Source organism: Lissotriton helveticus, chromosome 12 (genome assembly GCF_964261635.1).
Source record: "Lissotriton helveticus chromosome 12, aLisHel1.1, whole genome shotgun sequence".
Taxonomy (NCBI): Eukaryota; Metazoa; Chordata; class Amphibia; order Caudata; family Salamandridae; genus Lissotriton; species Lissotriton helveticus.
This window is the reverse complement of record NC_136073.1, coordinates 562,551,509-562,572,891: the sequence shown is the minus strand read 5'-3', so window position 1 is coordinate 562,572,891 and position 21,383 is coordinate 562,551,509. Positions and strand designations below refer to the sequence as shown.

General features: G+C 45.2%; 1 protein-coding gene across 1 annotated transcript in view; it reads left to right on the top strand.

The window, feature by feature from the left end:
• LOC144799179 (cytochrome P450 2J2-like) overlaps positions 1–21,383 on the top strand; it is a 488,767-nt gene that overhangs the window by 96,745 nt on the left and 370,639 nt on the right. Inside the window, exon 2 of the mRNA XM_078670429.1 lies at positions 1,807–1,969. Coding sequence (XP_078526555.1) covers positions 1,807–1,969 — 163 coding nt within the window. The remainder of the gene's footprint in view (positions 1–1,806; positions 1,970–21,383) is intronic.

Below are 21,383 nucleotides of genomic sequence, written 5' to 3'. Positions count from 1 at the left end.
GTCCTAAGTCTTTATGCACAGTTCTGTGTAGGAGCAGAATTCCTGCAACAGTAGTTGCAACAAAAAGACTCGATAAAGGGCCTTGAGTTTGAATCAGAATATGAAATTGAAGAATAATTGATAACCCAAGCCAAGAAAGGGAGCAAGTGTGCAAATTTACAATGTCTTCGGCTAGGGTACTTGTTACATTAAAAATGTTCGATAAAGGCCTGCACTTTGAATAGGTATATGAAATAGAAGAATAGTTGATAATCACAGCTAATGTATGCAGCAAGTAGTTGTGTGTATGTGTGGATGATGTGTTGATTGAGTGGAAGATGAAAAAGGTGAAAAATAAGAAAGGTTGGCCACACACATACAACCCACTGCCTTGTCAGTGAAGAGAATCTTTGAATTCCCAGCTCATTACACAGATAGGGTGTTGAATTCCGCAGTGGTAGCAAGAGAAACGAGTAGCACATCTAAGGAAGCAAGCTAGTGCATAAAGTACACATAGTGTGCGGTAGTAAGGAAGGAAGAAAGGACGGAAGTGTTGAAATTACCCACTGCTATTGGTGGGTAGTAGTTACGAAGAAGGCTGAATAAAGGGCCTTGACTTTGAATTTAAATTAAAAAAGAATAATTGATAAGCCCAGCCAAGAAAGGCAGTAAGTAGGTGTGTGTATTTGTGGATGATGTGTTGATTGAGCGGAAAATGAATAAGGTGAAAAATAAGAGATGCTGCAGAGATGCAAACTTTCCATTTCTTTGTAAGGGAAGTGGGTGTTTAGTTTTCCAGTGCATATATATATATATACGAAACCAGAATGAACTCGAGCAGTCAGCACACAGCCATTGAGAAAGAGGACGGAGATCCTTGAAACGCGTCTGGAATGTGAGCTTAAGAACTATGAAAGAGGCGGTTATCACACTGCAGTGTTACCGGCAGGCGGAGTCCAAATAAATGGAAGAAATAAGGTTTGTTTGAGGATTCTTTCACAGGGGCAACCCTTTTCGAATTTCATGTATATATATATATATATATATATATATATATATATATTCACTGAAAAAAAACTTAGGTTTTAGCTATATTATAGTTAGGAATTAGCATTTAAAAAACCTTAGAAATTCACAGAAAAAACCATACGTTTCACACATGTTATAGTTAGGAATTGATAAACAGAAAGAGACGGCCAGGAATAATTGCTGTCTGACGTGTTTAAAGTGTTAGCACCTCTAAGGTTTGTTAATAAAACCCTCACACACCAACCTGGTTGCTGTCATGCTTCATCATCGGGTCCCAGCCAGGCGGCCGAATGCCACCTGGCTGTGCTGTGACACCTGGTTACAGTGGAGCGGGTTCTTTTGAGGTGATGTGATGTGTGATTAAGTGTGTGAATTTACTATTAAAAATACCTCCAGAATACTGCCTGTTACTTTATTCCTAGAGTTCTGGGGTATGGTTAAAATTCAATAGAGAGTGGATAACATATTACAGGTACTATGTCTAGCTATATGTATCATCAGTTGGTCGACCATGTTGCTTCCCTCAACCTGCGCCCACCCTGTTGCTTCAAACCCCATTGCTGCTATTACCCTCGCTTTCAACAAAATGCTTTTGCACTTGAACCGCATGAAGTGCGCCCCCCAAAAATGATGCGGGCAGTCATGTCAAAGGCTTTTTTAAAAATCTCTAGCCATGCTGTACTGCATTCCAAAGGCGGGACTTAGTGGCTTTGCTAATGCTTGTTTTTATATTGAGTACTGTTTCCATGACATGTAAGATGCCTCTTTGGTTGTATTTAAAGCCTTTTTTTCTTTCAGTTTGCAGAAAAGTACGGCCAGGTGTACAGTTTATACTTGGGAACAACTCCTGCTGTGATTGTGCATGGACTTCAAGCTGTTAAAGAGGTTTTGGTGAACAAAGGCCAGGAATTTGCAGACAGACCGGAGAACCCCTTGATCGATGCCATCACTAAGAGAAAAGGTACATGCATGGGATCCTTTGTTGTGCAGGGTTACATGGCCTAGTCTAAAATAAACTGCGGAACAGGAACGCTTGAGACACCATTACATGTGGTTTGTAGGTTCTCCATAGATCTTAGGTAAGGTAGGGGTAATACTCTGATTAATTTGTGCTGTAGGTGATGGGCACTCCCACTCATGTTTGGTGAGTTGGACTTGTTTTTCATATTAAGAGTTTGACCCAGAACAAGAGAGAGAAAGGCAGAAAAGGGAGAAAGGAGCATTGGAAAGATATGGAAATATTGGTAATATATTTATTGCATATTTAATAGAAACCTTTGCAAATCAAACAAGAATATAATAGAAGTAAAACAAAAGCAGTGCATCCCACAAAAATTACAATAAAAGCATTTGCGGTGCAATCAGAAATGTCATAAAAACAAAACAAAAGCAAAACATTTGGCAATGGTTAGAAATAAGTATCATATAACTTTAAACTTTACTCTGAAATATACGATAGCCTACAAAATGCCAACTTGCCTGTATAAAAACAAAGTGCCAAAGAGAGCAGGTCAGTTTATAAGAATTCATAATATGCATAATGGCAATTTGGGATGCGATGGGTTTTAACTAACAGAACCTAGGACATGAAGCGGTATTTTCTTGGGTAACGGAGCCATCTTGGGGAAATTTTTGAGTTTCAGCTAGGGAATTGGATCTGCCAGAAAGGAGAAGCATCATGTGTGAGGACTGCATCCAGGGAGACCAGGATTCGGAGTAATGAAGATTACAGGTAAGTAACCGGGGCATTCCATAATACACCATGCAGAGTTTTAGAGCGTATTGCTGTAAACTTTTAGCACAGCTTAATATATGTGGATTTCGTAGCCCCAGACTGCTTAACCCCTCCCATGCTCATGAAGAGCTCAGCTCGTCATGAGCCAGGGTTCTCGTGTGCTCATGACGAGCTGAGCTCGTCATGCCCGTTGGAACGCTCGCACGCTGGGCTAATTCCCCTGCTGTGCTGAGCGTTCCATTAAACGGGCGTGGTCATGACAAGCTCAGCTCGTCATGACCACCGAGGCGCTGTGCGCGCCCCCCCACCCCCCAGCATAACAGGGGAATAACCCCAGCAGCCAAAGGGTTAAGGAAACCCAGCCCTCGATGCACCTGGGCAGGCGAAGCAGATTTCGGGAGCCAGAATATACATATCTAGATTCTTATTGTCAGGGTATCTGCATAGGTTCCCAGCATGATTTCACTTCCATATGATAGGGTTGGGGAAAACGTAGCCTACATTACTTGCAGAATCTGATCCATGCTGCCTTGAAATATATGAAGCACGCACACAATAATGAGTGTGTTTGTATGGTAAGATCTATTAACATGAAGATGGATATCAGATTTAATAGGCAGCCATCTTTTTTCGAAAACCAGTCTGATTCATAGAAATAGGTCCTCTTGCAGTAGCCCATGCCTCAAGATTTTTCAGCAGAAGTCCTGCAAAGTATTTGGCCTCAATGTATATCAAAGTTCATTCCTACAAAGAGGCCATGATGCTGAGAATGCATCATTACATCAGCTTCCCTGAAACTCACGCGGAACTGCTGAAGACCAAGACTGACTTTTATCAAATTGCACATTTCCCACATGTCATCGGCTGTATTGACGGCACCCACATCCCAATATGCCCACCTGCTGCCACAGAGTATATTTACAGGAACAGGAAGTCAACCCACACAATCAATGTACAGGTAATCCGTATTGCAAACTACATAATCACAGACATAGTGGCCAAGTTCCTAGGAAGTACCCACGACTCCTACATCTGTCAGAACAGTGACATCTACACACGCCTGACAGCGGGGGAATTTGGAGAAGGATACCTGCTAGGTAAAACACTGTGTGACATTCCCTTGATAGATATTGCAGATGTATGTGTATGTGTGCATGTGAGTAATGTCATTCTCATTTTCAAATAGGGGGTAGTGCATATGCCGTCCGCTCTTTCATCCTGACACCCTACCGCAACCCTTCAACCCCCAGCCAGAGGAGATACAACAGGGCACACAAATCTACTAGGAATATTGTGGAGCGCACCTTTGGGCTGGTAAAAAGCAGGTTCCGCTGCCTACACAAAAGTGGAGGGGCACGCCAGTATACACCAATCACCTGCTGTAAGATGATTGCAACTGGTGCAATGTTACACAACCTTGCCACTCAGAAGGGCACTGAGGTGGATTTGAGCGACTATGAGGACCATGATGATGAACATGCACTGCCTGAACCCAACACAGCAGGAGTTGCGGCACCAACAGATGGCAGACACAGACGGGCAGAGATCACATGCAACTATTTTTAAGTAAGTAAAGGGACACAGACAGGTGGAGTTTGCACCCAAAGTAGTTTAATATTTGGCACTACGCAGGTATTCAAAAGCACAAATGTGCAACACAAATGTCATCCATTTAAACATGGTAGTCCTGGGTCACTTCCCCATTTACTGAACAAGTCATTTCCGCCCACGCCTACCAGTGCCAGATGTAAGTGGCTGGCTCTCTTCACTGTGCGTTTGGGCTGTTGGCTCACCATGGCGCCTGCTGCTCCTACGTGTCTCCACAACAAGGGGGCTTTTCATGCTGCTCCTACTGGTGCTTTCCTCACTTTCTGGTACATCCAGAGCAGCTGTTTGTGCATTTAGCAGCACCTCTACATCACTGGTCATCCTAGCAATGCCCCTAGACGCCTCATTGCTGTTGTGTGTGAGTCCCTCTTGCATGTTAATGCATCGCCTGCATAGCAGGTAAGTGGCTGTGGCAAGGCGGTTTATTGCTTTACTTTTCTGCTGCACACGCTGTCTCTCCTTGCGCCTTGCCAACATGTACTGGTCCAGTTTGCTGCACAGAAGCTGCACCGATTGTGTCATGTCCCGCGCCCTGCAGCCATCTCCTTGTTGACATCTACCAGTTCTCTGATGCCCTTCCCTATATCTCCAATATTTGCGTTTAGGTTACTCATCTGGTTTTGCACAGACTGGATGGCCTTCCCCTGCATCCTTTCGATTTTCACCATGCTACCCTCAAGCCCACGGAAGACACTAGGACCCTCCACATGTGCTGCTACAATGCTTTCTCTGTGCCTGCGGCGTCTGGTACCAGTACGGCCAACATCTGCTCTGGACTGCTGTGTGGCAGGGGTACCTTCCCCAGCCAAGGTTTGTGTGTCATCCCCCTCCATGTCACCTGCTGAGGTCTCCATTTGGACTAGTGGGGCAACTACATGCCTCCTGCTCTTTTGTGATGCAGGTGTTGTTACAGGTAGTGATGCAGGCAGCTCAGGTGAGGACAGCAGCAGAGGGGATCCTGAACGTTCTGGGGACGCCTGCAGATGTGGAGACATTTCTGGGCCTTGGGAAGGTGGCTGTGTAGTTGGTGCACCTGTGTCCCCTGTGTCAATCTCTGCACTTGGGCCTGGCTCCTGGCTGTCATCTCTCTCTGGTGCCGGGCCTTCCGTCTCCCTGGTACGCCTGCGAGATGTCTCGCCTGTGGACATATAAGCGTACATTAGCTCGGTGCTACTGCCTCACAGCCACTACAATTAAATATTTCTCACTTAAACACTGTACATGTTGCCTGCGCTTGATTATGTCTGAAATGATTTGCCTAACTTGTTGCTTAATGTTCAGTATGACATGGTCTTTCATTTATGAACTACATGTCCCATGATGCATTGCTCCTGTATAGGACTGGGGTTAAAATTGCCACATAGGGAAAAGGTCATACCACCTCTTTTTAAGGTCATCTATGTCCCTTGGAGTCACTCCTACAGCATTCACCTTTGCTTGAATGTCCAGCCAAATCTTCCTTCTGGCAGATTCAGCCACAGTCAGGGACAGCTTGCCAAACAATTTCTGGTGTTCCTTCACCACCTCCTCCACAAGGACCTACAGCTCCATGGTGCTAAATTGTATTTTCCTCTTCCTCTCTGACTGTTCCTTTTCACTGCTGCTTGCCATTTTCCCAGTTTAAAAGTGCAAACCTTTTTCTGTGGCTCAGGGACTCAGCTCAGCTCCACCTGCCTCTCCAGTAGCTTCTAATTACTTGCAGCTGCCTGTGTAGCCACTTCCTGGTAGGGACGGGGAGGGTGGTAGCACCTGATTGGCTGCCTGATTCAGTTTCACTTTTCTTTGCTTTCCGATTCGGTAAATACCGAATCGGTATTTACCGATTCGGTATTTACCGAATCGGTATTTCCCATTCATTCCTATGGGCCAAAAGGCCCATAGGAATGAATGAGAAATACCGATTCGGTAAATACCGATTCGGAATTTACAGATTCGGTAAATTCCGAATGGCTGATTCTGAATTTTACCGAATCGGTAAAAAATACTGATTTTTTACCTACATTGCATTTACCGATTCTAAAATACCGAATCGGTAAAATTCGGTATTTTAGAATCGGTAAAAATGATTTACCTACATCTAGCCCATAATGTTGTAATATAATTATTTTTATTAAAAATAAAAAGTATTTATGTCAGAAGATGACATTAATACTTTTTTGGCTCAGTTTTATTTTCCATTTATTGTAAATAATAAAAATCAGTATTTACAATTTTTATTGTAAAGTATAATAAATTATAAAGTATAACACATTTTAACATATATGTTTTGTATACAGATTTATAGAATTACAATTATAATTTTTAATACATTTATAAGTTTTCAAACATTATTGAAATGTTTTACATTGTTTTCAAAACAAATTCAGGTAACAGAAATTTAATTATATTTTTGACATTTTTATAAATAAATATACTTTTTATCCTTTATCTTTTCAATCTAATTTAAAAAAGTAATACATTTTAGTGCATTGGGTTTAACATATATTTATAATACATATTAGATAATTTTATTGTTGTCACAAAATTATTTAATATGTATTTTACAATGTATAGTCTTTTTTTAAAAATGGGTTAATATTTAGTATATTAAATATTATTTTTTCTTAATAATATATAATCTTTTAAATAATTTACATATATGTTGGAAAATATTATATTTTTTCATAAACCACATTTTAGGGGACAATTCCGCTCCTGTTAGGAAAGCCCTACGAACGACTTGGTTCCAGAGAGCTTTCCAAGCAAATCGCGCTCTGGGAGTCCGTGCGACCGATTCCAGTGCATCCGTATAGTGATGGACTCGGTTTGCTCGGACTCTCATGAACTCCTTGGGAGCCTTTGTACCGAACATGTACACAGGCTCTTGTTGCAAAAAGAGGTCGGTGGGTTAAAGCATGCAGCGTGTGGCGGGCACCCCTGCATGTTTGGATCGGGGGGACCCATGGGCACCCCCGTGACCGATTCGGAGGCCCCCTAGTTTGATTCCCAAAGACCTTTCGTCTCGCCAAAACTGAGTCAATACGGCTGTCAGAATTGGGCATCGTATTTGCTCTTTCAGAAGCCGGCCACATTGCACGGCATGATTCAGCTCCGAATGACCCGGACAGACAGGATGGTGTTCGAAAACGATTCGGTTGGCATGGACGAGATCTTCACATTGTACTTGAAATTCAGAGATTCCGGCAATGTGTGTAAACGGCTGCTTGATAAAAACTTTGGCTTACGCTGATGATGTGGCCATTCTGACACCCAACCCTACAGGGGCTACTAGGGAGGTGGAAGTGGAGGCCCAAAGATTTGGACAGGTTTCGGGATACAGCCTGAATAGCTCGAAAACGCAGATTTTGGAAAATAGGTATTCTAGATGCAATGATGCTAGGGTTGTTGGTTCAGCGGTATACCTGGGAGTGGCGATATCGGCAAATCTGGATGCTGTGGTAGGAAATAATATGGCTCCACTAATGTCGCGGGTAAAAGCAGATTTAGAAAGGATGAATAACCTACACCTGTCACTAGTGGGCTGCACTAGTGTATTAAAGATGTTGATTCTCCCAAAGTTTCTTTACCTTTTTAGATCTATCCCTTTATTTTTTGAAGCTAGCTGGTTCAACACATTGGAGGCAATTTTGAATAGATTCATTTGGGAGTAAGACGCGTAGGGCCTATAGGTTTATCTCCCTTCCGAGAGAGAGGGGTGGGTGGGGAGCCCCAGATTTTAGACTTTATTATATGGCGGCAGCCTTACAATATATGCAGGGGCTAATTGGAGGGGCGAATTTTGACCGAAGGGTTACCAGCTTCTCTACGGAAGTGTATTCAGTAGTTCTAAGGACAGAAGCGGGAAACTGCTTTCTAAATTGCATCGATTTTGGATATTTTAAAAGAACAAGGTTCAAGACGATTGCCGCAGCCGTCAAGATTTGGAATGCCTTTTTGAAGAAGTCAAGATTGGGGAGATACAATAGATACATTAGGCTGTATAAAAATAGGTCATTCCCTCCAGCAGTATTTGCAGACCTAACAATGGCAGAGTGGGCGGCAAGGGGGATCACACAGATTGGGGATTTTTTTAGCTCAGAGGGGGTGTTTCAGTTTATTGACTTAAGAAACAAGTACGGTATTGATAACAGAGGCTTTTTTAAGTACCTCCAGATCAGGAGTTTCTTAGGCAGTAAGCAGGGAGGGCCAGCTGGATTTGGTAGGAATGAGATTCTTGAGAAAATAAAGTTCTCTGGGGACTGTACGATCCGATTCTTTTACGCAAGCTTGGTAAAAGGGAAAACTGACAATTTGGAAAAACTATTGTAACAAATGGGTGGAGAAATTGGATGGCGATCCAGATTGGTTCCAGGAATCATTGGAATTAGGTCGAACAGTTCTGTGTTCATCCCCTCTACAGTCCCAACATTATAAAACCCTATATTAATTGTATTTCACGCCAGCCAGGATTGCAAAGTGGGGTGGTACCCCGGGTATCTCTTGTCCCCGTTGTAGTTCCCTAGAAGCAGATAGTGTGCACATTTTTGCCACCTGTCCCCAACTGCATACACTTGTGAGAGATATAGAGGTCTTTTTGGGTAGGTCATTAGGTATCCAAATAACACTTACTTCACCCTGGATCCTTCTTGGGGTTGGTCCAGATGGGGATGACAAACTGCGGCAATTCATGTTTGCAGCAATGGCAGTGTACAGATTAACAATAGCTAGGGCTTGGCTCGATAAAAACCCTCCGGTAATGCAAACTTGGTTGGCTAATTTGCTGGCTGCATACAATTTGGAGAAGAATATTTATGCACGGAAAGGCAGGAGAGTAAGGATCCTAGGTGTGAGAATTTGGGAGCCAGTAAACAGATGGAAGGAGGGACTGGGTTTCCACAGAGTTTGATAAAATGTATATATCTTTGTAATGAAACTGCAACTAATCCTATTTTTTTTTTCTCTTGTTTTTTTTTTGTAATGAATATGCACTGTATACGTACAAAGTTTATGAATTGATGAAATATATGAAATAATCATGATGAATTTGTATAATGTAAAGTGTGCATAACTTGGTAAATAAAAATATATTTAAAAAAAAAAACATTGTACTTGGTTGTTCGGAACAGAAAGGGGGCGACTCAGTCAAAACATAGGGACTCATTAGTATTCACCAAAATGGGGTCGCTCACTGCTAATACACCAGCGGGATCGCCCCTAAGGACCATGGTAACTGTAGTATTGTTCTCTGCGATGCATCTTCTTTCGAATTCTCGCGTATCTTCAAATCTTCGCCATCCCTGTACACGTGTTTCGGGGTATTTACCCCTCATCAGCAGGGATTAGACCATCTTCTTATCTTCTGGGGTTGCTGCGTGCTGCCAAATATTACCAGGTATAGTACCACACAAAGGCGCGCAGGTGCGGGGTCCCGAGCTCGTCAGCTCAAAGCTCCAAAGAGCATAAACATTCACCAAAATGGGGTCGCACGTGTCCAGGGATGGCGAAGATAGCAGACAATCGAAAGAAGATGCATCGCGGAACACGAACTACACTTACCACAGTCCTTAGGGGCGATCCCGCTGGTGTGTGAGTAGTGTGCGACCCCACCCCCATTTGTAATGTTAAAGCTCCCTCGAGCAGTTGGCTGACGAGCCTGGGACCCCGCACCTGCGCGCCTGAGTGGTACTAAACCTGGCAATATTTGGCAGCCACCGGCAACCCTAGAACATAGCCTAATCCCTGCTGATGAGGGGTAAATACCCCGAAACACATGTCCAGGGATGGCGAAGATAGCAGACAATTGAAAGAAGATGCATCGCGGAACACGAACTACACTTACCACAGTCCTTAGGGGCGATCCCGCTGGTGTGTGAGTAGTGTGCGACCCCACCCCCATTTGTAATGTTAAAGCTCCCTCGAGCAGTTGGCTGACGAGCCTGGGACCCCGCACCTGCGCGCCTGAGTGGTACTAAACCTGGCAATATTTGGCAGCCACCGGCAACCCCAGAACACGGCCTAATCCCTGCTGATGAGGGGTAAATACCCCGAAAGACGTGTCCAGGGATGGCGAAGATAGCAGACAATCAAAAGAAGATGCATCGCGGAACACGAACTACACTTACCACAGTCCTTAGGGGCGATCCCGCTGGTGTGTGAGTAGTGTGCGAACCCACCCCCATTTGTAATGTTAATGCTCCCTCGAGCAGTTGGCTGACGAGCCTGGGACCCCGCACCTGCGCGCCTGAGTGGTACTAAACCTGGCAATATTTAGCAGCCACCGGCAACCCCAGAACACGGCCTAATCCCTGCTGATGAGGAGTAAATACCCCGAAACATGTGTCCAGGGATGGCAAAGATAGCAGACAATCGAAAGAAGATGCATCGCGGAACACGAACCACACTTACCACAGTCCTTAGGGGCGATCCCGCTGGTGTGTGAGTAGTGTGCGACCCCACCCCCATTTGTAATGTTAAAGCTCCCTCGAGCAGTTGGCTGACAAGCCTGGGACCCCGCACCTGCGCGCCTGAGTGGTACTAAACCTGGCAATATTTGGCAGCCACCGGCAACCCCAGAACACGGCCTAATCCCTGCTGATGAGGAGTAAATACCCCGAAACACGTGTCCAGGGATGGCGAAGATAGCAGACAATCGAAAGAAGATGCATCGCGGAACACGAACTACACTTACCACAGTCCTTAGGGGCGATCCCGCTGGTGTGTGAGTAGTGTGCGACCCCACCCCCATTTGTAATGTTAAAGCTCCCTCGAGCAGTTGGCTGACGAGCCTGGGACCCCGCACCTGCGCGCCTGAGTGGTACTAAACCTGGCAATATTTGGCAGCCACCGGCAACCCCAGAACACGGCCTAATCCCTGCTGATGAGGGGTAAATACCCCGAAAGACGTGTCCAGGGATGGCAAAGATAGCAGACAATCGAAAGAAGATGCATCGCGGAACACGAACTACACTTACCACAGTCCTTAGGGGCGATCCCGCTGGTGTGTGAGTAGTGTGCGACCCCACCCCCATTTGTAATGTTAAAGCTCCCTCGAGCAGTTGGCTGACGAGCCTGGGACCCCGCACCTGCGCGCCTGAGTGGTACTAAACCTGGCAATATTTGGCAGCCACCGGCAACCCTAGAACACAGCCTAATCCCTGCTGATGAGGGGTAAATACCCCGAAACACATGTCCAGGGATGGCGAAGATAGCAGACAATCGAAAGAAGATGCATCGCGAAACACGAACTACACTTACCACAGTCCTTAGGGGCGATCCCGCTGGTGTGTGAGTAGTGTGCGACCCCACCCCCATTTGTAATGTTAAAGCTCCCTCGAGCAGTTGGCCGACGAGCCTGGGACCCCGCACCTGCGCGCCTGAGTGGTACTAAACCTGGCAATATTTGGCAGCCACCGGCAACCCCAGAACACGGCCTAATCCCTGCTGATGAGGGGTAAATACCCCGAAAGACGTGTCCAGGGATGGCGAAGATAGCAGACAATCGAAAGAAGATGCATCGCGGAACATGAACTACACTTACCACAGTCCTTAGGGGCGATCCCGCTGGTGTGTGAGTAGTGTGCGACCCCACCCCCATTTGTAATGTTAAAGCTCCCTCGAGCAGTTGGCTGACGAGCCTGGGACCCGCACCTGCGCGCCTGAGTGGTACTAAACCTGGCAATATTTAGCAGCCACCGGCAACCCCAGAACACGGCCTAATCCCTGCTGATGAGGGGTAAATACCCCGAAACATGTGTCCAGGGATGGCAAAGATAGCAGACAATCGAAAGAAGATGCATCGCGGAACACGAACCACACTTACCACAGTCCTTAGGGGCGATCCCGCTGGTGTGTGAGTAGTGTGCGACCCCACCCCCATTTGTAATGTTAAAGCTCCCTCGAGCAGTTGGCTGACAAGCCTGGGACCCCGCACCTGCGCGCCTGAGTGGTACTAAACCTGGCAATATTTGGCAGCCACCGGCAACCCCAGAACACGGCCTAATCCCTGCTGATGAGGAGTAAATACCCCGAAACACGTGTCCAGGGATGGCGAAGATAGCAGACAATCGAAAGAAGATGCATCGCGGAACACAAACTACACTTACCACAGTCCTTAGGGGCGATCCCGCTGGTGTGTGAGTAGTGTGCGACCCCACCCCCATTTGTAATGTTAAAGCCCCCTCGAGCAGTTGGCTGACGAGCCTGGGGCCCCGCACCTGCGCGCCTGAGTGGTACTAAACCTGGCAATATTTGGCAGCCACCGGCAACCCCAGAACACGGCCTAATCCCTGCTGATGAGGGGTAAATACCCCGAAACACGTGTCCAGGGATGGCGAAGATAGCAGACAATCGAAAGAAGATGCATCGCGGAACACGAACTACACTTACCACAGTCCTTATGGGCGATCCCGCTGGTGTGTGAGTAGTGTGCGACCCCACCCCCATTTGTAATGTTAAAGCTCCCTCGAGCAGTTGGCTGACGAGCCTGGGACCCCGCACCTGCGCGCCTGAGTGGTACTAAACCTGGCAATATTTGTCAGCCACTGGCAACCCCAGAACACGGCCTAATCCCTGCTGATGAGGGGTAAATACCCCGAAACACGTGTCCAGGGATGGCGAAGATAGCAGACAATCGAAAGAAGATGCATCGCGGAACACGAACTACACTTACCACAGTCCTTAGGGGCGATCCCGCTGGTGTGTAAGTAGTGTGCGACCCCACCCCCATTTGTAATGTTAAAGCTCCCTCGAGCAGTTGGCTGACGAGCCTGGGACCCCGCTCCTGCGCGCCTGAGTGGTACTAAACCTGGCAATATTTGGCAGCCACCGGCAACCCCAGAACACGGCCTAATCCCTGCTGATGAGGGGTAAATACCCCGAAACACGTGTCCAGGGATGGTGAAGATAGCAGACAACCGAAAGAAGATGCATCGCGGAACACAAACTACACTTACCACAGTCCTTAGGGGCGATCCCGCTGGTGTGTGAGTAGTGTGCGACCCCACCCCCATTAGGGAATCATTAGTATGGCGGGTGGACTTTGTCCGCCCGCCACAGGCCCGGGAAAAGGGACCGCCCACTATGTATGCCGCAGTCCCGCATTAGGCATTAGGATGCCCCGCCATAGTGGCGGGTGCATCCTGCATTCCTGACATAGCAGCAGGCGGTGCTTTCAGCAGCACCCTCCGCAATGTCAGGAATGCATGTTGTGCATTTGCATGCAAATGCAGGGGGGTACAATGGGTACCCCGCATGTGCACCCTCCACCCCCAACACCCTTGGGGCCTGCAATGGGCCCCCAAATAAAAAACCGTATGCCTTTCCATGGCGGAGACTCCGCCATGGAAAGGCACATCTCCGCCATTATAGTAATATGGATGACAGTGCCTGCAAGGCACCGCCACCATATTGCTGTGCTTTTCTGCATGGTAGGCAATCGGGCGGATTGCCTACCGGCAGAAAACCGGTGGATGGTTTTCCCGTCTACTGTGGTCCCCTGCCATAGGAATATGGCGGGGGGAAATGGGTTGTGGGCGTTGACTTTTTGCGGGCAGATCGTCACCGCCATACGGGAGGTGGCGATCAGCCCGCTATAGTAATCACCCCCCTAGACTCCAAATTGAATTTGCTCGTTCTGGAACCCATCTGGAGGCCTTTCTAACAGGATCAGAATCGGCCCTCTAAATGTTAGACATTGTCATAATGTTTGCATGTTAACAATATTGTTTTAGTAATTTTCTATTTTGCAAATTATAGATATCACAAAAATATACATATTTTTATTATATATAAAATATTATATTTTGTGTTAAGGTAATATTTAATATATATTTTACAGTTTTTTGTGTAAATATTTTTTATATTTTTATAATATTTTTTTCTAATATAAAAATATATATTTAAGTTGTTTGAATTATTTTTTTTAAATCTCCACTCTTGTCTATGGGAAATAATCCTTTTTCCTTTTTATTACATGCCCATTTTTTTCGATTTCCTCACTATGGGCGTCATTACGATGGCGGGTGGACTAGTGTCCGCCCACTATTGTGGTTGGGATCGGGACCGCCCGCCATGCATGCGGCGGTCCCGCACTACCAATTAGGATGCGACCGCCACCTTGGCGGTCGCATCTTGCCATTTATCATTGCGGCGGGTGCTGCTGACGGCAGCATCCACTGCGGTGCTAAAAAAGCAAATTGTGCATTTCAATGCAATACTTGGCAGGCCCCACACAGAGCCTGCCACTTAGTGCTGTGAAATGTAGGGGGGTACCCCAGTGCACCCACACCTCCCCCCAACAAATGAGGGCCCGCAACGGGCCCTCAAAACCAATCCCTGCCAGCCTGTGAATGGCGGTTCCACCACCATACACTGGCTGGCGAGGATGCAGCATTGTAATTTGGCAGACGGTGCCTTTTAAGCACCACCACCATTTTATGGATGGTGACCACTCTGCCAGGCAATCGGATCGATTGCCTGTGGCTGAACCGTGGCAGGCAGTCTGTGCGCCTGCCTCGGTCAGATTCCCTCCGCCATCCTAATTTGGTGGGGGGAAAATCGTGGTCCGATTGCAGAAGGACCACAACCGCATGGCTGGCGGTGGCGGGCCTTCTGCCATCATAATGACCCCCTATCTATTTAGTTTTTAGGTCATTTTGGAAGAGGGAACCTCGCGATTGGGAGCTGCGTTTAGTCGCTTATGGAAAGTTTGTTTTAAATTACTTTTAAGGTAATTTTAGGGAAGGGGAAGCTAGTATGAAAGCAGTTAAATTAGGTAGAATGTTAAATGTAGGTCTGTTGTGTGTAGGTTTGGTAGTTTGTTTGTTGTGGTTTTTAAGAATAGTGTAGTGTTATGGAGTTTTAGTTATATGTTATTTAAATGTGTTATGTTATATTGAATGTAATAGTTGATGTATGTGGGGTTGTATGTGTCTTTGTGGGAGGGTGTTGTTTTTCTATATTTGCAGGTTTCCAATTTTAATTTACCATGGAGGTGAAGAGGCGTTTTTTTTTTTTTTACGAAAAGTAGATTGTAATTAGTTTTATTGAAATTATTTACTTTTTTACATTTCCTTTTATTGCTCGGGTTTGTTGGAGCGGTTTAAAAAAAATTTTTTTCGGGTTTTCATGAGTTTTATTATTGAGAGGATTGCGTCACTGGATCCTTTTTCGTACAGCTGTATTTTATTTTTTATTTTTTGGGGGGCTTTTCTATTTTAATGGATTGTTATTTGGTTGGAGACCAGATGGATTCCTACGTTTTTTAAGATGATCTACAGCAACCGAACTGTAAGTAATTTTTAATTATTATGGGTGGGAAATGTTTTTGGTTATGATTTGTTTTCTGGTTGATTTTCTATTTTAATAATTATATTATGGCATATGTTTTGGTGTAAATATTTATCGGTAAAATGAAATAGTAATAAGGAGTAGTATAGATTTGGCTATTGTATTTAGATATTCTAATCCTTAGATGTTTGGGAAGTGTCTAGTTTTGCACTGTAGGTATCCGTACATTGTTTTTGTTTGTTTACTAAGTTTAGGATCTATTTTAGTTAGGTATTGTTCTAGCCTTAATTCTTGGTAACTTTCTTCTTTTTTGATGGATTAGATTATTTTATGGAGAGTTGGTTGTATTCTTCCTATTGCGTCTCGGACGCCATTATGCCATCCTTCCTCTGTGTTATTTGTTCTAGATTTTTTTGCTAGGGTGCTTTCATGGACATTCCACCATGGGATGGGGAATTTGGGATGTCTTTGGTGCCCTGATCTATGTAGTTTTCCTACCCATGTGTCCTCAAGGTAGACAAGCAAGGGTGATAGTTTGGCTTTGTTGGCTTGGTAAAGGGAACTTTCTATCAGTAAATTGTAGTGGTTTGCTATTTCTGTTGTGGGTACATAGGCCAGGGCTATTAGTTTTTTTAATTTGATATACAAAGTTGATGTTTGTTCCATATTCTATACTTAGGGGGTCATTAGGATCTTGGACGGATCGCCAAAACCCGCATGGCGGTGGCGATCCACCCTAGATCCGTCCCCACCCGCCACCCATTTCCCCCTGCCATATTACTATGGCGGGGGGACCACGGCGGACGAAAAGACCGTCCGCCGGTATTACGCCCGGTCGACTTGTCGACCGGGCGGTGTCTGCTAGACACCGCCATCCATATTATGATGCGCGCGGGAACATGCCTTTCCGTGGTGGCATTACTGCCACTGAAAGGCATACGGTAATCTCTTGCGGGGGCCCATTGTGGGCCCCCTGGGACTCTGGGGGGTGGGGGGTGCACATGGGGGGTACCTATGGTACCCCCCTGCATTTCAATGTACAACATGGCAGGCACCGCGCTGTGCCTGTCATGTTGTGCGTTGAAAAGCACAACATTCATTTTTGGCATTGTGGCAGGCGGTGCTTTTAGCACCCCCCGCCGCAATGTCAGAAATGCGGGATGCACCCGCCAGTGTGGCGGGTGCATCCTAATGGGATGTGCAGGACCGCCGCACCCCTAGCGGGCGGTCCCATTTCCTACTAGTATGGCGGGCGGACTTTGTATGCCTGCCATACTAATGAGCCTCTAGGTGTGGATGGTATTGAAGCATGTAAATACTATCTACAAACTCGTTCAATCACCCTATTAAAACAGACATGCTCATCGATATGATAGATTTCTTTCTGAACCCCTTGCATGCGCTGCAAATTTCGTGCTGTGTGGGCCATTTGCAGAGTGGGTGGGATTTGGACGGCCCACGGCCATCGTGAGCACACGCACACTGTGACTCATGACGGCCGGGGGGCAACATGATCATGCAAGTGGTTAATCACAATTTTTTTTATTCAACAACCAATTCTATTTGCAAGTGAAGGGAACTGCTATGGGAACATCATTCACCCCAACATATACTAACTTATTTATGGGTCGCTGGGAAGCAAAAGTAGCTTGCAATGAAGCAAATAAAACTAAGATGGAACAAATGATTTTATGGGTACTTTATATCGATGATCTCCTTCTGATTTGGGAAGGGGAGAAATCAGAACTAGAGTGCTTTTTAAAATCCTTTAATCAGAATGAACTGAATCTACAATTCACGTTTGATATCCAGGACAAAGAAATCAATTTCCTGGATATTACGATGTACATTGAAAGTGAAAGGATGTGCACGAAAATGTACAGGTAACCAACTAGTACAAACAGTATACTCCATGCCAACAGTGGACACCCTCTACCTTTAAAATGGAGTGTCCCATATGGGGGATTTTTAAGAACAAGATGATGCTGCTAGGAAGAGATTGTTTTTAAACCATCAGCAAAAGAAATGTATGGAAGATTTCAAATAAGAGGCTTTCCGGAAACAGTTCTACAGGATGCCCATAAAAGAGTGAGCATGAAGAAACAAGACACTCTGTTAAGACCCCCAATAGTTACTGAATACGGAAGAAGTGAATCAAAATCAAGATGTTAGATTCATAACTGAATAACACATCTAGTAGGAAGTTGAGAGAGATACTCAAGGACAATTTGAAAATGTTACTGATGGACGAAGATCTTAGGAAAATACTTCCCACAACTCCGAATATAACCTACAGTAAAGCACCATCCTGAGGGATCTCCTTACGAGTTCCTATATCACACCAACTGATGTACAAACTGATATGACTACATGGCTCACTGTTCCAACTAGGGGCTTTCTCAAATGTGCTAAGAACAAAGCCTGAAGATATGGATCTAACAAGACAAAGTACAAGAACATATGAGGAAAAACGAATAAGATAAAATTGCCTCCGAAACAGAATCAGTGATTTATGATCTAGAATGTAAATGTGGGATAAAGTATGTCGGAAGCACAATCAACAAACTCAAAGCCTGCATACTACAACACTTGAGAGCCATAACAAACAATGACTATCAGTATGCCATGTCCAAACATATTTGGACATGGCATGATGGCAAATTAGAAAATGTGAAGTATTCTGGCATTCAACATGTACAAAGTAAACCGCGAGGGGGAAATTTAGAATTAGAGCTATGTTGAGGAGAATCTAAAAAGATCTTACTATTGGGAACAGAGATCCTCAATAGATTGAATATGGATGCAGAATTATATATCCACATTAAAAATGTGAAGATCTGAGCCTTTTCTAATAGATTTGTACATGTTCTAAACTATATCGTTTTACCATAAACTCTTGGACATACTAGTTCCCACACCTCTTTGGAGTGATAGAACAAGAACATGTGTTTAATTACTAAACATTGAAGGAAATGAATTTGATATGTTGGTCCCGAAAGGATTTCCTGTTTCAGGCTATTTATGTATATGTATAATTTAGTAACATGTTCCTGAACTAATTACGAGGGAAATTCCAAAATGAGGGTTGTAGATGATTATTAAGAAAATGAAAAAAATTAACTGAATATTGCCTCTAGAAATTGATGATAATATGGGGATTGTTCCGCAGGGTTTTTATCTTTTATCTTGGCACTGGCACTTTATAGGTTTCTTTTATTTATTTTACATGTTTTGTGATACTGCATATTATTATCTGCATTTGCACTTTAACATCTTATCCTCAATGTACTCAAACTAAACCTTGTGTAGTGTAGTTCCTATATTCCCAATAGGCTCTGCGCATTGGAATAATATATTCAGCAGTGTAGACGTAGGACTGAGGTCGACTAGGTCTCTACTGACTATATTAGACTTAAGGTTTGCCAGCTAGCTCAGAGGTCACTAGAAACTTTCTAGAATAAACGAGGAGGAGTTTAACCTCCCTAGATAGACAAGAAGGGATTAGCTTCCGACAACCATATAACATGACAACTTTGCTCCCTCAGAATAAGAGTGTATCTTTAGAGTCGTGTGAAAACAATAGACAGCTATTTCACTCAATCAAATGTGCGTACTTAGTTTCACCAGAGTGCAGAGAAAAGAGAGACGGGCGTTTTCAATAAAAAGGTGTTGTTTATTGAGCAGTCTTCTTTCTCATGCAAGAGAAATGAATTGCCACAATTGCAATACTCATAGTAAAGTAAAGTGCGTACAGTAAAAGGAGGATTATAAAATGATACTGTAAAAGCATTGATATGGTTTCTTAGCCATATGATACTTTAAAATAGATAAAATATATACATACATATATACATTGACTAACGTACTCAACTGGTGCTTCTAAATACGCCTACCCCGGTGTACCTGACCTAAGCCTAATACGTGGAAAGGAGTAAGTAAGTAGCAGTTTAAGTTAAGTTTGTTTTGCCAAGAATCTGACTCAAGAATTCTCTTTAAGGATTTAGTCAGCTCCGTACCTGGGTAATAGAAAGCAGGAGGTCTTGTATCTCTCTCTCAGGACTCGATATCCCAGTAACCCGCGAAGGTATCTGGAAACACCGGAGCTGGATTTCTCGGCAGGAGAAAAGACAGCGTCTCTCTCAGTGCATCAAAGGGAGGGGCAACGTCCGTGGGCTCTCGCATCAGCTGGGCTCTCGGGCAAGTAGATAGCTGCTCCGCTCCAAAACCACCATTGTGTGTTTGCCTAAGGCAACGTTGGTATATTTATACCTGAAAGGTGCCGGGTTTGACGTAAGGTTGGACATAAGACGTCAATAAAGATGTCACTAAGAACTGGCCGTTCTTACAGTGCTTTACAGGAGTTCTAGGACGAAATCAAAATAAAAGCAAGGGGGATTTCCCAGGTTGCTGGAGGTTTGGTTTGTTTAGAGAACTCGTTGTGCTTTCTAGGAGTCTGGAGAAGTAGCCTTACTTAATGTGACTGCATTTGCTACGACTGAATATGGATATGATTACTATGCCGTTATAGGGATATTTATTGATTATAACCGTACAAGGGCATAAAATAGAAATATTGTTTTAGGCTCCTAGATAAAAACACAATACTTGCACTAATAGTCTGTCTTATGAATTTTAGGACTGTATGTTTACACATTCACTAACATCCATTCTTATATAAGATCAAGGACTTTAAATTCAAATGAGTCTCTGCTCAAAAACCTGTCTCCAGATATCACCACTGATTTACGTTAATGTGATGTTCAATCTTACCTGGTCATTCTACGTTGTGTGCTGTTTGCTGGGGGACCGAACCTTGTGTGTTGCTTGCCCTTGCCGCCCGGGGTCTCCTCCCTTCCTCCTCCGCGGACCACGCGCTGCCTACAACAACAACCACAAGGCAGCGCGGTCTCGCGAGAGGGGCGGAGCTACTGATCATCTTAAAATGGGAGCGGGGCTCCCGCGACGCGGGACACTTTGTTCAATTTTACCTGGTCATTCTACGTTGTGTGCTGTTTTCTGGGGGACCGGACCTTGCCTGCTGCTTGCCCTTGCCGGCCCGGGTCTCCTCCCTTCCTCATCCGCGGATTGCGCGCTGCCTACAACAACAACCACAAGGCAGCGTGGTCTCGCGAGAGGGGTAGAGCTACTGATCATCTTAAAATGGGAGCGGGGCTCCGGCGACACGGGACACTTTGTTCAATCTTACCTGGTCATTCTACGTTGTGTGCTGTTTGCTGGGGGACCGGACCTTGCCTGCTGCTTGCCCTTGCCGCCCGGGTCTCCTCCCTTCCTCATCCGCGGACCGCGCGCTGCCTACAACAACAACTACAAGGCAGTGCAGTCTCGCGAGAGGGGCAGAGCTACTGATCATCTTAAAACGGGAGTGGGGCTCCGGCGACTCGGGACACTTTGTTCAATCTTACCTGGTCATTCTACGTTGTGTGCTGTTTGCTGGGGAACCGGACCTTGCCTGCTGCTTGCCCTTGCTGCCCCGGGTCTCCTCCCTTCCTCATCCGCGGACCGCACGCTGCCTACAACAACAACCACAAGGCAGCGCAGTCTCGTGAGAGGGGCGGAGCTACTGATCATCTTAAAACGGGGCTGGGCCCGTCGGAGCCCGTCGGAGCCTGAAGGAGGCTGGGCTGGGCCCACCCCCTAACTTTGGCCCCAGAACGGGTATACTACATATCAGTAGTACATATTTTGTATCCTTGTTTGTATCGGTTTAAGTAAGTGCTTATCGGCCATATTAGGAAGTTAATATACG